The sequence below is a fragment of the Dufourea novaeangliae genome, unplaced genomic scaffold (genome assembly GCF_001272555.1).
Source record: "Dufourea novaeangliae isolate 0120121106 unplaced genomic scaffold, ASM127255v1 scaffold101, whole genome shotgun sequence".
Lineage (NCBI taxonomy): Eukaryota > Metazoa > Arthropoda > Insecta > Hymenoptera > Halictidae > Dufourea > Dufourea novaeangliae.
In genome coordinates this window covers 3487536-3502622 of record NW_015373989.1, presented here as the reverse complement: position 1 = coordinate 3502622, position 15087 = coordinate 3487536, and the positions used below count along the sequence as shown (strand labels likewise).

At 47.2% G+C, this 15087-nt stretch overlaps 1 protein-coding gene across 1 annotated transcript in view; it reads right to left on the bottom strand.

Moving 5' to 3' along the window:
• The window catches only part of LOC107187664 (regulating synaptic membrane exocytosis protein 2), a 73467-nt gene that overhangs the window by 9538 nt on the left and 48842 nt on the right, over positions 1-15087 (bottom strand). The window contains exons 13-20 of the mRNA XM_015575807.1: positions 14946-15087; positions 10017-10046; positions 6415-6607; positions 5870-6036; positions 5593-5768; positions 5254-5491; positions 989-4173; positions 6-67 (exon numbers count right to left, since the gene is read on the bottom strand). The exon at positions 14946-15087 is cut by the window's right edge and continues 34 nt beyond it. Coding sequence (XP_015431293.1) covers positions 6-67; positions 989-4173; positions 5254-5491; positions 5593-5768; positions 5870-6036; positions 6415-6607; positions 10017-10046; positions 14946-15087 — 4193 coding nt within the window. The remainder of the gene's footprint in view (positions 1-5; positions 68-988; positions 4174-5253; positions 5492-5592; positions 5769-5869; positions 6037-6414; positions 6608-10016; positions 10047-14945) is intronic.

Genomic DNA, 15087 nt, shown 5'->3' with positions numbered 1-15087 from the left:
CTCTTCCGAGCTCTCCTCGAGGAGTCCTCAACGTTCAGACCGATCGCCGTGTCGCTCAAGCTACCGTCTGTAGAATAGACATCGCGTGAATACAACGACAGTACCGCTTGCGAAATATAAAAAAAAAAAGTAGCTAAAATCAGAAAACGGTAGAGGATTTGCGATCATTCTGAAACTAGGGAAGAAGAAAAAGTGGTTAGTTGGTTATTCACAAGTTTTCGTACACGTCTTGAGTTCTCGTACACATTTCCTATAACTGATAATCTTCACTATTATAAATCGCGAGAGAAAAAGAGGCCATCGTAGATATTTTTTCATTATCCTTGGCACGACATTAATCATACGATGAGGCTGAATAGAGACTACGTTCAGCCAGAAAAGTATTAACCCTTAATTACGGATCACTAGTCTCAGAGATAAACAACTCGACAACCAACTACGTTGGAACATTCTTTATAACCAATTGAATGCTATTATTCGTCAATGCTAAATTCTCCCTTAAAGAAGTGAATGTCAGTCAGAACATAAAATTGCCTGATGCTTCTATTGAGGTGCCCTACAAATGTAGCAAGATTTTGAAAAAAATCAGAATTTTCGGAGCACCAAAGTTCCCTTCTCAAAAACAAGTTTTGTCAGTAGTTAAAGGTTAAACCCAATATGTGTATAATCTAAAAGGTGCATATCCACTTGTTGCATGTTCTTGTATCTCATCACTGTTATTTATCAATGTGAATGGGCAAGCGTTGCATCGTTACGATACGATGATACGCAACGGTAATACGATACGAGAATACGCAACAAATAGATGCACACCATAAGGCCGCTCGTGGTACCCAACGTTCAAAGTAGAGCTGTTACGAATATGCGAATTATTAGAAATACTCAAAGTATTCGAAATATTCGAGTAATTCTAAGTATTCGAATATCCAAATACTTTCAGCTCTAGTTCAAAGATCAACCGTCCAAAAAAAAAAAAAAAGAAACTCACCGACTTTCTCGTCTTGGGGTGCGTCGGTGTTGCTAAGGCTTCTGGCGAACTGGCTCCTCTTGCCGTGCTCGTCGTTCTCGTTCTCGGCCCCCTGGCTCTTAGAGGACGCCTTCTCGTACGAGCTCGACTGGCCGGTGTACTCGCTGCTTTCGGGCATCGACGACGATCGACGGTCCCGCGGGTCGCCGTCACGCGGTTCGTTGCCGGCGTTTTCGTCCCGCGCGTCGTTTGCGGTTTTTTTCCGTGAACGCCGTCGAGTCGACGACGTCGGCGATGACGTGGCCACGGCAGCGTTGTTGGTATCGTCGGGGTTGGCGACGCGCGACGACGATTTCGTGTTTCGTGAGGTGGTATCGTGGTGATCGACGGCCCGTGGGTGGTAGTTTTTAGCAGTGTCGGAGGTAGCGGTTTGGGAATCAAAGAGACTTGAATTAGCGTTACCGGGGCGGGGTGCTCGGTTACGGGGCCTACGCGGATCGCACGGGCCAAATCCGCAGTTCTCGCTGCACTGGCTCTCGCTCTCCATCGAGTACTCGTAGTACTCGAGGGTGTCGCTGATCGCTACATTCCTCTTACTACCCTGTTGTTGTTGCTGTTGCTGAGTGTTGCTGTTCGTCTGTTGTTGCACGGCTTGCTGGTGTTGCTGCTGATGGTGCTGCCTCTTCTCGAGCAGCTCGAGATCTCTGGCCTCCGGGCAGCTGCTGTTACGTCTACGGTACCTATGAGGCCGCGACTCTACTACGGACGGCCTTCGTTCCTCGTTACGTCGCAAGGAACCGGATGATCTACCTAACTCGCCCGACGACATCGCGATCTCCCGACACTCGGGGCAGCTACTCTTACGCCTAACGCGATACGCGCGCAACGACTCGGACCTAGCTAGCTCGCACGTCTCCGGATCGCAGATCTGTCCGTCACCGTAATCGTATCTGGTGTCCGCAACGTAACCGTCCTGTTTCGTCTCGTAATACCTAGTCCCCTCGCTAATAACGCCTGTGTCGTTCTTCTGACGGAAGCAATCGGCGCACACGACCGTTTCCATCGAGCCGAACTCCTCGTCCGAGTCTAGGATAAAATTCGTGCTCCTCTCCTCGTCTTTCCGGCGATCGTAATAACGAAGTTCCCTGGCCTCGGGACAGCTGCTGTTACGTTTACGACGATACAAACGTTTCATTCTCTCGGACCGTTCCGACGAACTCAGTTCCTCGTCCGAGCGTAACACCGGCGACGACTCTGCGCGCTGTAACATCATTCTCTTACTCTCGGATAATGTTGGAACGGTCAGCCGGTCTTTGACGCTTGTGTACGGTTGGACATTCTCGTATACGCCTATGCTAGTTTCTCTGCTGCCTCTTCTGTTGCTTCTTCTTCGTCTCCTACGGGGCAGCGTGTTGCTCTGGTATTGTTCGGTCGTTCGCATACATTCTGGACCGCTGTGCGCTTGATAATCGTACTCCTCCGCGGAACGATAGTCGCAATAACCGTCCGCGATGTACTCGTTGTCGATGTACTGGGACGATCTCTTTTTCCGTGAGCTACCGCTTCGGCTTCGATCTGCCCTACGGTCGTAATAATCGTCCTCGTACATCATCTGTCCGTCGTGTCGCGACTGCTGAAGGTGATCCTCGTAACCGTACACACGTTGATCGTAATCCTCGATCTTCCCTCGGTCGACGAACCCCTCGTCGTACTCGATGTCCCATTCGTAACCGTCGTATCCGTTCTCCAGATACGACTCGCTGCTTTTCGCTCGTCTACGACCGCTTCGGCTTGTTCTCTGATTGTCGTACTGATCCAGATCGGACGTGGCGTGCAGCGACGAGCACGTGACATCACGGCCGTAATTCTCCGCCGGCGATAATGCTTCGTCGATGCTGCAGTAGATGTGATCGGTGGTCGGATCGCAGACATCGCCGTCATAATTCTTTGTTCGTTTCTCCGATATATTACGACCGAACGTGGAATCGTGATCCTGAAACATCGAGTCTATGTACTTCCTTTTGGTCGGATCCTCTCTACCAAGAACGTTTCGTAAACCGATAGGAACGTCGCTGTTGAAAGTGTTTCCACGAAACAGGTCGTAACGATAGTTCTTCCTCCCGAGATCGAGATCGACGCCCGGCTGACCGAAACGGGACACGTATACATTTGGCTCGCCGCAACAGAAATCGGTCTCGTAACCGTAGAACGGCTTGTGATCCTGATTGAGCATCATGTAATCGTAATTCGTCTGGATCACACGATCGGCCAGCTTGTCGTCGTCGTTCGAGTCCAGATACGATTTGCTTTGATCGTCCAACGCGGGTATTTTCTCGCCGTACTTCGAGTCGCAGATCGACATATTCTTCTTCAGTTTCCTTCTCGCTGTACGCAGGCTATCGTCGCTGAATATATTACCGGATATGTTGTCGTACTCGAAGCTTTTCGCTCGACGCGACAGAGGACCGGCGCCTATCCCAAAACCATAACGATCGCTGTACGTGTCGTGTAGAACGTCGTAATCGAAGCTTCGAGCTTTCGTGAACAGAAACGATCGACGCGGCCGCAAGCTAAGATCTAAATTCCTAATCCCGACGTCGTCCGTACAGTCGTGAAAGCCTCTCGTGAACATTTGGTGTCTAGCCTTCGCCGCGGTTCTGTAACCACCGGCCGTACGATCTTGCCAGCTACGCGAACGTCTACGGGCACCGGTGTCCAGCAGATAAGGAGAGCCGTAACGGCCGCGAAACTTCTCGATGAGACGATCGTTGAAGTCGACACGAAGACAATCCTCGACGTATATCTCCGGTATACGTTTCTTGGAGCTACCGGTTAGCTCCTCGGGCTTGAGCATGTAACCCTCGGAGACGCTGTACTCGCTGGTCTCCGGGCTGTAATATCTCAGCATGTTCTCGTCGACGGTCTGCGATCTCGTGAACGGCGTACGCATCTTTCTGTACAACGAGCGCACCACTGCGGACTTGCTCCGTACGAGGGGATGCGGGGTGGTGGTTGTGGTTGTGGTAGTGGTGGTGGTTGTGGGATTGTGCTTGCTTGGATTGTTGCTCCTGGGCTTGGTGGGATTGTTGTTCGGACAGTGACATTCGCTGCAGGGTACCCTAAGTCTGTGCCTGCGCCTATTGCGCCTAGGGGGCAGGGGCATAGGGGATATGACACCGGGTATTAAAACGTTTTTAACTGTCGGTCTGGAAACAATGTTTTTCATATAAAGTTTTTAACGGATCTGCGGTTTAAACATTTTATAAAAACGTGTTCTTTTTCAGCCCATTCTTCGTATATGTACACGTAGTATATACATATACTTTTAATTACATTCTTTTTTTGTCTATTCTCAAAACTAAATGACTCTACTCGCACGTTCGCGATCGATCGAACGCGTTTTGTTTCCCTTCTTACTTTCGGTTTCTCTGATTAGGGTTTTACTCCCGGTTTTACCGTTTTTATACTTTTTCTTTTTGATAGTATACAGATAGAGTTAGCGGATTTGACCTGCGAATTTTGTGCATATTGTCACTCGCCGAACAAATAGAAATGCAGGTGTTTTTTTTTTGTTTTTTTTTTTTTGGAGGACAAGTGCGACGATTGATTAAGTCTCTTTGGTGATTACACACACATACATATAATATATAGTGACGTGTATTAAACGTAGGTACACCTAGCCGTTCGACCAACGCCACGCACCAATCCCTGCTTTTTTTTTATTAGAATGGGACAGTATTAAATGGACATTGACACGGTGCATAGGAGGTGCAAACTAGCCACTAAACAGATAGAGAAACCACGAAGAAGAGCGCGGAAGGAAGGTGGGAACCTATCAAGCAGGCGAGGGGGAAAGATGAATAGTGCAACTACAGGGTGACATATCATTCGGCAATGTCCATTTAATTCAGGGATTATCGTCGATTGAGAAGGTGAGCCATCAAATGTTCCATTCTGTCCGCGTAGTGCCATATATGGTCTGTCGACAGGAACAACGATCAACTTGGAACCCAAACTTGAATCACGCTATTAAGTATGCATTCTGCGATTAAGGTTAGCGAAATAACAAATGAAAAATAATAATACAAGAAGGAAAAAGGAAACGAAAACCATGAGTTATTCGAGTGTCACATAAATCAAAAAACGGTACAATGGATGGCTGTCTTCTCTAAAGGGATAATTTCTTCTCTATGGAACTTGTTTTGCTTTGTACACTGACTTCGAATAATGCAAAAAAGGTCATCGACTCGAAATTATTATACAAATAGACATCGAGCTATACTCACATTAGTCCCCTAGAGGCACGTGGTCGTTCCGATTGCGTACTAAAGGCACTGCTCGTCACGGAGGCTAAGCTCTCCATATCGGAATCACCAAGATCACCAAGCACGTCTTTCTCGGGACTTAAGTGTCCCCGTCTGGTGCTGCGCACACGGTAAGGATGCCTGTGCTGTAGGGACAACGGATCGTGACCCATCGAGGGCAGATCCGAGTCCGACAGCCCGCTATAGTGTCTTTCCCAACCTGCGAAAACATGGGACATTCCGAATCGGATCATTTACTGCATGAAGTAAAAGTTATCGAGTCCAGCCACATGCTGATAAGTTTAGGGGATAGGCTCTCACCTCCCATGCCCGTACTCCTGTACGTGGTGTGCACCTGCCTATTATGATGTCTCATGAACCTAGCTCTTTCCTCGAGGTCCTGGTCGGCTTTCTCCTTCAGAGCCGCCGGGATCATAGGCAGCTGTCTCTTCTTCGGAGAGCCGGTAGGAGTGGCTGTCGCTGACCTCGAGGCGAATCTGAAATATCCGCAAACGACACACACCGTATCACCACCATCGTTTCACGTCGCAAGACTCCGCTAGGGCGGAAGAAGACTTCGTGGACATAACTCCCATACCTGGTCGATACGTAGCCATGGGAATAGGGCATGGATCTGTGTTCCGGCGGCGACAGAGACCGATGACCGGTGGGACTCTGAGACCTGCCACGGTACCGAAGGCTCGGCGAGTCCATAGGCGCCGCGCTGTGCGACCTGTGGCTCATCATTCCTCGATGAATATCGTCCTGGGGAATCACGAGAAAATTTAGCAACACCGTTCGGTACTCCGGGACCGATGGTAAATCAATTACTGGGTCGGGCGAGCGCCATTAAAGGAACTTGATCGAAAAACTGATCGGATTCGATGCGACTCGTAACTTGCCTATCCCGAAATCCATTTCGATCCCTGTCGAGGATTTTATTCACAACAATGATCTCGACGTGTATAATATCCCTACGGATATTAGAAAAGATCGAGAGAAGAAACGAAAAGATTCGTGTAAGCTAATTGTATACGAAGAAGATCAAATTCGAATGGTCAAGATTGAATTTATCGCGTTTCCTATCCCAAAAGAAGGACACATATATTAACCAGTGTTCGAGGAAAAATATTTTTCACTCACCTTGCGATAGGTCTGGTAGCCAGAAATAGACGCTGGCTGATCGCGGATCATGAGGGCTGCCCGTTTACGCCCCTGCGGCGACATGTCCCTTCGGCTCCGGTGCTCACCATCCACGCACAGCTCGCGTTCTTTTTTTTTTTTTTTTGTTTTTTTTTTTTGTTCTTTAAATGGGGCGAGTGCTGTGATCTCGCGGCTAGATTTACAGAGTGCATGCGGCCAGGCTGGTTCTCATTGGCGAAAATGCGTATGTAATCAAATATGCAATTACTACGGCTGCGTTGCTCATCGTGTCGTCTGATCAACACACGAAAAATGAAAAAGAAAAAGGAAACGAACTCGGAGAAGCGGACAAACCAAGACAGAGGATGCGAGTTTCTACTACTTGGCAGAAAAACAATAACGGTACCAAAAGGTTAGTTACGGACCCGGGACGATATAGGGTTGGTCCCGGTAGCCATCGTTTTGTCACAAAATAATAATCACTCGCGTGAGCAAGCTCGGTCTTCTCTTTTTTTTTTTAAATATATTTACATCCTACTTGGCGATAGAGGTATATGTATACTGGACAGAGTGAGACACTAACTATTGACCCTTGGAACAATTGATTCCTTTCGTCGAATGAACCTGAACGAAATTTGAACGATCCAAAAACATATTTCTAGGTTCTCCTCTTTCTTTTGTTTTTTCACAGTTTCGTACACGATTGATTACCGTTCAACTTTTATCGAATGAAATGTCGTTATTGTAAACACGCAGACACACCGCACAGAGATATAAACACAGGAATAAATTACTTCCAACGGCAATACTTATTACCTCATTCCGCAGCGAACTGCTCGCAAACCACTCGATCTGCAAAGTGCAAATGCATACTCCTGCGAGATATACATATATTCGGGCGCGCGAAGCTATCTTTACGATTTACTTGCCAATGGAAGCCGAGACAGAAGGGGGTTGGACCGTTTTTCTCCCCCCATCGGTGTCCCCCACAATGGAAGGACGTTTCCGTTGCCAAGAAGCCGGCCAGTCTAAAGAAAATGCTGGCCCGCTGTAAACAATGGAGATCCGCGGGGGCAAACATAGGCACAACACCCGTCACGATCTAACCCGAGCCAAATGCGTAACAAAACGCGTCGTCGGTCGGACGGTTACGATTGATCGCGCGCGAACCGCATAAAACAAAAAACAGACCAGTCATCCTGTACAATCTCCCACCCAACCCTTCTATCCTGGCAACGGAACACCAAGAAGACACTAAAACCGTGGACCGTGTCCTCGGCGAACTGGACGCTACCCAAAATCTGCGAGGTTGAAGCTTTCGTGAACGGGGAAAATATGGAGCCACCCCGGCCGATGCATACACGGCGTTGCACTAAGCGGAAAAAAAAAAGAAAAACTAGAAAGCCATGTCATCTCGCAATCTAAGTATTCTCGTAAACGAAACAATAAAGAAACGCAAAGAGAACGGTGGAGATGGATGCAAGAAGCGATGACACGATGACGCCTACGTGTGCCTACGTGATCGGTGACCTACTAGAAAATCTCTGCGCCTGAACTACGTTCCCGTTTTCGCGGCCCGATCATCCGACACGGTGTCCCGATTGTACCTCGGTTCACTCCCGACGAGAAACGAGGCACGTAGGACGGAGTTCCCTCCCGGGTGCGGGTCTCGACGATCCGTGGCCGTAAAATTACGATTTCTTCACTCGGTGCACGGACACCGAAGAAACGAGTCGGTTATAGGGGGTGGAAACGCAGCCGAGGAATCAGCCTTCAGCGTCTAATACGGGGATATAATGCCTGTCCGAATTATAGTGACTTCGTAAAAGTAGCAGGGTTTCCAGTCCTTGTAAAACATATTTTGGAGATAGTGGCTGTTGGAGCCCTAGAGGTGTACGTACACCAAAACGTGCAGACAAAACATTTCTTAAATAGTTTTACATCCTATAAAAGAAGAAATAGTTCCAAAATTGAAGAATATAAAAAGTATTTCAGACGTGTATTTAAAGAAAGTAACTGGGATTGAATAAGTAGTACAGCCTTGTAACCTTAAAGGTATCACATAGTACATCAACTGAAAGGGTCACACCTAAAGTCAGTATAGCTCGGAGAAGCACTATACTCGTTGGTTATACAAGGTGTTCCACCTAAAGTCAGCACCTTCGATATGCTCGCGTGTTTTTGAAGATACAAATAAAGTGTGAGGAGAAAGTATTATTTGGTTAAAAAAGCAATCCAATGACCTAAATAGTGTGACTTTGAGTACCAAAAATCCAGAAATGTATGAGAACCGATTTAAATAATAAAATAACTATGATAGAGGGATCAGTGTAAAAATGCATCGATGCTGATGGACATAACTTTGAACATTTATTGAAATAAATTTTCTGCAAATCGAAAGCAAGTGAGATACTAAAGGTGCTCACGTTAAGTGGGACAACCTGTATATGTAGAAACTCCGCGCGCGAGGGTGTAAGTTGAATATGCCTGGAAGACATATCAGTTATGGTCGCTTTAACGAGCGCGTGGCCCCGTGCGGATTCACCTCGGACAGATAGAGCTGAATATTGTTCTAGAGGTCGGCCGTGTGTGATAACGAAACGAAGTTTTCGAGGAGAGAAGAAAGAAGATTGGAAAACTTCGTGAACCGATGTCCTTTGCATTCGACCTTTTTTTATGGAAAATTATAACTATTGGTGCAGTTGTTGCTTGCGTTATTTGCAAGAGAATATTCCTATTAACCTTTAGCTGAGGCTCTGTGACTTAATGTAAATTAATGTGGAACGCGTGTATTGGTGGCATGGTAGTAAGTAGAAATGGACTGCAACGAACAGACGCGCTAGCCTAATCGTATGCAGTTGCACGCGTGGAGAACAGATATTCAAAGTCAATTTTTTCGACAACGGAGTGTCAAATGAAAAAATTTTATTCCATATTTTCGACTCATATTTTTTATGTAGAATCACCCCGTTCCGGTTGTACCACCAGTTACCACTCTGTATATAAAAGAATATGCAAATTTAACTATTTATCTCTTTATCAAATTAATTTTCTATCACAGTGTCTATTTTATACCAAGAGACAAATTAAGTTGAGAAAATGAGGAGTTAAAGTAATAGGAATATTTTCTTCCTTTCAATTTGTAAAATCGTGAAAAATAGAGACTTATGGTGTTCCAGATTTATCGAGAATTTCTATTTCCTATCCTCGTCTAAATTCCGGTGCACGAAGCTCGTTCCAGTGTACTCGATCACCGTGTCAACCCATTGGAAGGAATTCCGTGATCGTTTTCGTCGTTTCTCGTCAACGATGGCGTACGGAGCGCGGGGCGTCATTAAGTCCGTCCTTTACTTTGGAAAAATCGCGGGAACAAAACAAAGTCGTATTTTTTTGTCTGCATTATTTCGTTCATGCTTCTTTTTTCGACTCCTTGAACGCCGATCTAACGCGTGCGGATCGCGTCGGTATACGCAATCTACGTAATACGCGATCTACGCGCAGTAACGCTATAATTATAAACCTAACGGTGTGGATGCAAGAACGGTGGGGTGACTGCGTGATTCGTGAAGAGAGGAGGAAAATATAAGTTGTAATAGCCGTACCGCTTATAATTTGACGGCATATTATGAAACCTAAAAAATAAATAACAGAGCACACGATTACAAAATGAAATCAACGCAGATAACAGATGTTGGTCGGTGCCAACGCGGAATTAATACTCTTAACTTTCTTTCTCTCGCAAGGAAAACTGAATACACTCCCATGGAGAGTCTCGCAACATAAAACCAACAATCGACTGGCAACCGAATTAATAAAAAAAAAAACACACACAAAAGAAACAGTCTTCCCTCGGAAAATATCCCAAACGGATACTTCACCCCCGGGCGGAAGAAAAAAAGATCGATCTGATCGCGGCCGCCGACTCGGCTCCCTCCCGACGATGGATTTATTAATGTAACCAAGTGAAACCCTTTCCGGATAATCTTGTTAGACGATATTGAAGGTTATTAAATATCTGGACGCCGAGCGGGCCGGCACACCTGATATTCCGGGCATGTTTCAATTATACAGGGTGTAACAAAAGTGTTGTAGGTCCCTGAAATGGGTCACTAGCGAGAAAGTGAAAAATGTTATCCGAGATTTTGTTAACGAGAGCAAACTCGCACACTGATTGGTCGGCGTTTTTCATTAATATCTCATTAACAAAGTCTCTGATAAGATCTTTGCTAAGGTAAAACCTGGTTCCAAATTACCTCATTAGTGACCCATTCCAGGGACCTACAACACTTTTATTACACCCTGTATATTCCCGTACGTACACGGTTCGTAAGCGTTCTTTTTCACCGCGGTCTTCGACGCGTTCGACGGACAAACCGCGAGGGAGAAAGAGAAAAAAAGAAATTGGTCAGCGGGGCCCACGCAGATTGAGGCCAGATGGATTAATGAAGCACGCGGTCGTTCCGAATCGTTACTACAGATTCACAACGTCGAACCACAAACCCGACCTCGAGGTGTATCGTCGATCCTCAATCTCTCTCTCTCTCTCTCTCTTTCTCCCCCTCACTCATACACTCTCTCTCTCTCACTATCTCTCTCTCTTTAACACGCGCACGCACACACACACACCTTTCTCTCTTTTCGACTGTAAACGATCCACGTCGATTTTACGCGACGAACTGAGAACGACGTTCGATGAACATTTCAAAGGGAACATTTTGGGCGGGGAGAGGGGATGGAAGGGAGGTTCAAGGAATCGCGGAGGCAGCTTTCGCGAAACTTTCGACAGAGTCGAGGGGATGGAGGGGGGAGGATCCGCAACTTTCCACGGAGCGAGGCTGTGTCGTGCAATTTTCAACGAGCTCTCGGCAACTTTCAGATATTATTATTATTCAAGCACCCTCGAACCGAAGAGGGTCGGGAGATAAGGCGATTGATTACAAATGAAAGCGAGCGGCCGGCGCCGAGCGAGCTTGCTTTCTCCCTTCTTCTGCTGCCCGGGCAATCGCATTACGTTTCTAGAGAAGCGACTAGAAAACCACCCACCCCCACCCCCCTCCCTTTTCTCGAGTAGGCGAGCAGCTTGAATGCAGAGCATCATCCGCGGAATAAATTTACAAAGGTTCGACCAATTAGAGCTGGAAATGGTAACCGAGAGAGCGAGACGGGACAAAGCGGCCGGGCTCGGGGCAACGGGATCCAGCTCCTCTTCGAGATTCCCTCCGCGGTGGTCGTAGTCGCGGGGTAGTAGTGGTAACCTCGTGCGCCTTGCATCTTCGGTGGTCTTCTTCCCCTTCGAATTCCAGTCACGAGTAATCCGAAAATGCATTCCCGGGATACGTGATCGCACAGAGCTCCCGACGGACACTTTACATCACGCCCACCACACGCACGTTCTATCACTTCGGAACATCACAGAAAGCATTGCGTTCTATCGCACTGTTCACCAACTTCGATGAGATTTCGCGAATTTAAAGGCAGTCCGATTAACCGGTGTACAGGTACGTGACGCCTGGATGCTTGCTCGGAGTCACCGAATCCGAAAGACACACACCGGTGCGCGCCGACGGTCACGAAATTCAAGGAAATTGCACCACCGTGGAGGGATGGAAACGATAAAAACTTTATTAAGAGTTCCATTCAAAGTGGATCTGTTTAGACACGCTGTCCGGCGCGGTTACCGTTTCTCCGTGGCCCCGTGGGCTTTCCATTCCACTCTCCTGTTTTCCTCTCGTTTCCTTTTTGTTTTCCACGTTTCCCACCGGTCACGTAGACCTGCTCCCCTCCTACTACCAACCCCCGTAATACCCTCAACCCGTCACTCCATTGGCGGTTCGAATTTTTTTTTGTCTTGTTTTCACCGCGAAAAATAAAGGATCAGAAGGCTCGACGGGGAAAGCACTTTGCACTCACAAATAACGATCGGACGTCATCGTTGGAATATTAATATGGATACCGGGGGTTCAGGGGGCTGGCTTCCGCAGCCAGCGGTGGTTGCAGGCCAACTGGCATGTCAATTGGCTTGTTGCCCAGTTTTATAACTTGGCCGAGAGCCTCCTCTCTCTCTCCTCTGTCCCACTCGCACGGTTTCACCTCGTTCTATCTCGCTCTCTCTAATTCTCTTTCCCGCCACCCCCGTACTCCGGTTATTCTCCACCGTTCGCGAGCATTGTCTGCCCGTCTCTGTTCAACCGACGTTGTGGTCGTCGACGGCCTTACGTCACGGTGACGCCGCCTTCTGTACGGAAGACAAGAAATTCCAGGGATCTCCACCGTTTTTGCAATCACGGAAGAGAGTCTCGTTGCTACCCGCGCAATCCGCGTCAATGAAGTTCGAGTAATTAAGGAAGCGTACGGTGGTTCGTTTGGATGAGGAACCAGACGTCTAGAACACGGTTTTCCAGGGATGAAAGAGAATTCTGAAGAAATGTTGAGGAAATATCGAACGGTAACTACTGACGAGTCGGTTAGTCTGACCGATGACATAACAAAACTACTGTAGGACGTTTACCGATCTTGCTTCGGAAATGGGAGAATACAGCCTCTGTTAACTGAGTGCAAATATATTTTCGACGACGTTAAAAAAATGAAGTAAAGCGTGTCTTGTTACGTATGGCGTGTTCCACTGTGGCAGTCAACGAGTTAAGCGTCAAGGGAAGCAACCCTCCGTGGTCAGGTCGCAAACCACAGGAACGACGAATCATCGATTCCATGGAAAAAGCCAAAACCGATGAACAAGAGCGGTCGATCGATCGATACCCCGACTTTTCCATCGGATACCACCACTCGTGCCTCCTCAATAAGTCGGAAGGGAATCAATGATCGCCAAGAAAGACGCTCAGAGAAACATTTCATGGTTCGGAAGCAAAACCAGAAGGAGGGATAATCTCGACGAGCATCGTCGTCTCGTGTTATTGACGATTAAGGACCAGTGGTTTTGCACGCTACCACTGAAGCGGGAGTAACCATTACGAGACGACAGTTACGATGCCGGTTACGAGACCTGTAAACGGGATCTTAAGCCGTGGGATAGTAACGCTCGGGCAGATTAGTAACACGAGTCCCATTGGCCAAGGACACTGGTAGCGCAGCACCCCTAGCGGTTAAGTACCATTAATTCCTGAGGAACTGCACACCCTGAACCTTGCACGACACAGCTTCGCACTTCCTCGACAAATTCTTACGCGGTCGGATCCACGTGCACCGAGCTGGTTAAATTCACGTGTTAATCCTTGGACGAACCGAGCAGCACACCACCAATCCGTAAGTCTGCGACCTACCCCTTTGATCACAAACCGCGCGTACTCATTGTTGATTTAACGGTTTTTATATATCCGTTGTTGAAGTATTTTTAAGGTATGAATTATTGATAAGGTACAAAATTGATCCTTCAGTTATGTTATTAATTTTATCTAAGGGTTTGTTTTTAATATCAGTATAGACTCATTGCAAGAACGTGAGAGGCTTTCGCGAACTAGGGCCTTATTGTTGGTATATAGGCTTTATTCTAGGACGTAGACCCTAGGGTTTAGGTAATTTACGACTGGGCCACTGGTAGCGTCGATGGTCTGAACGGTGATGCAGTGCAGCAATAGCTTGCTTTATTTTAAAAATAGTATTTATGGGTTAGTTTTAAGGGTGAAGAAAGAAAAGATCGATGGCTTGGGTGGGGTTGGCAAACGAAGGGAAGACAGTGTGAATTTGAGCGTCAGTGAAGTAAAAGAGTGGATGTCGGTGTCGTTAAAGAACGTAGAACAGCGTGGAACAACCCTAGAGTTCACGACCGTAATTCTAAGCGAAAGTTAGTCATTTTGTACTTACTAGTTAAATACATTTGATTTTATACTATTGACCCAGTCTTCAATTCACAAAATACCCATTCGAATGCCACATTACCCCCTCAGTGTTCTCTGTCGCTACCGTTTCGTTTGCGTAATAAAGGTTAAGTATAACAGCACCGCGAAGCCATTAGAGTATTCCGCGTAGAAATCAATGACGAGCGCCAACCAACAAGTTCAGCGAAACGAAAGCCGCTCACCGCGTACTACGCTCGAAAATCTATCTATCTATCTATCTATATACATATGTATATATATATATATGTATATATATATACACATACACATATACAACCAGATACACACAGGTGGAAGGGTGGTCTCAGACTCACGGTTGATAGCGCACGTAATTCCATTCGGTTCGGTTCCTAGCCAGGCTCGGCGAAGATGTTGCGTGCTCGAAGTCAAAGACGAAGCGGATCTCGTTAGCCGTTCTCGGGGCGGGCTGTGGGGATGTTCTTTGGCCGTGGGGTATACATATATACATGTGTATATATATAAATACATATATGTATACATACGTATGTATATGTATATATTCGTGGCGCATCTCGCCCGTGAAAATAGCACGCTCTCGAACCCCGAGGTATATATTATATCGTTCGGTTTGAAGGAGGGGGATGGGGGTGGGCGAGGGAGGTTAAGGTGGGAGGGAACGGAACCGCGACGTAGCGAGATTTCGAAGGATGCTCTTACCTGGAGGAACTGCCGATACTGCTTATACTGGCACCGTCAGCTGTTCTCCTTTGCTCCCTGGATACGTCGCAGTCGGATGTGTCGGAGTCGCTCAGCCGCGACGTCGTAGACGGCGGGCTGCGATGCCGGTCCGCGGGCGTGA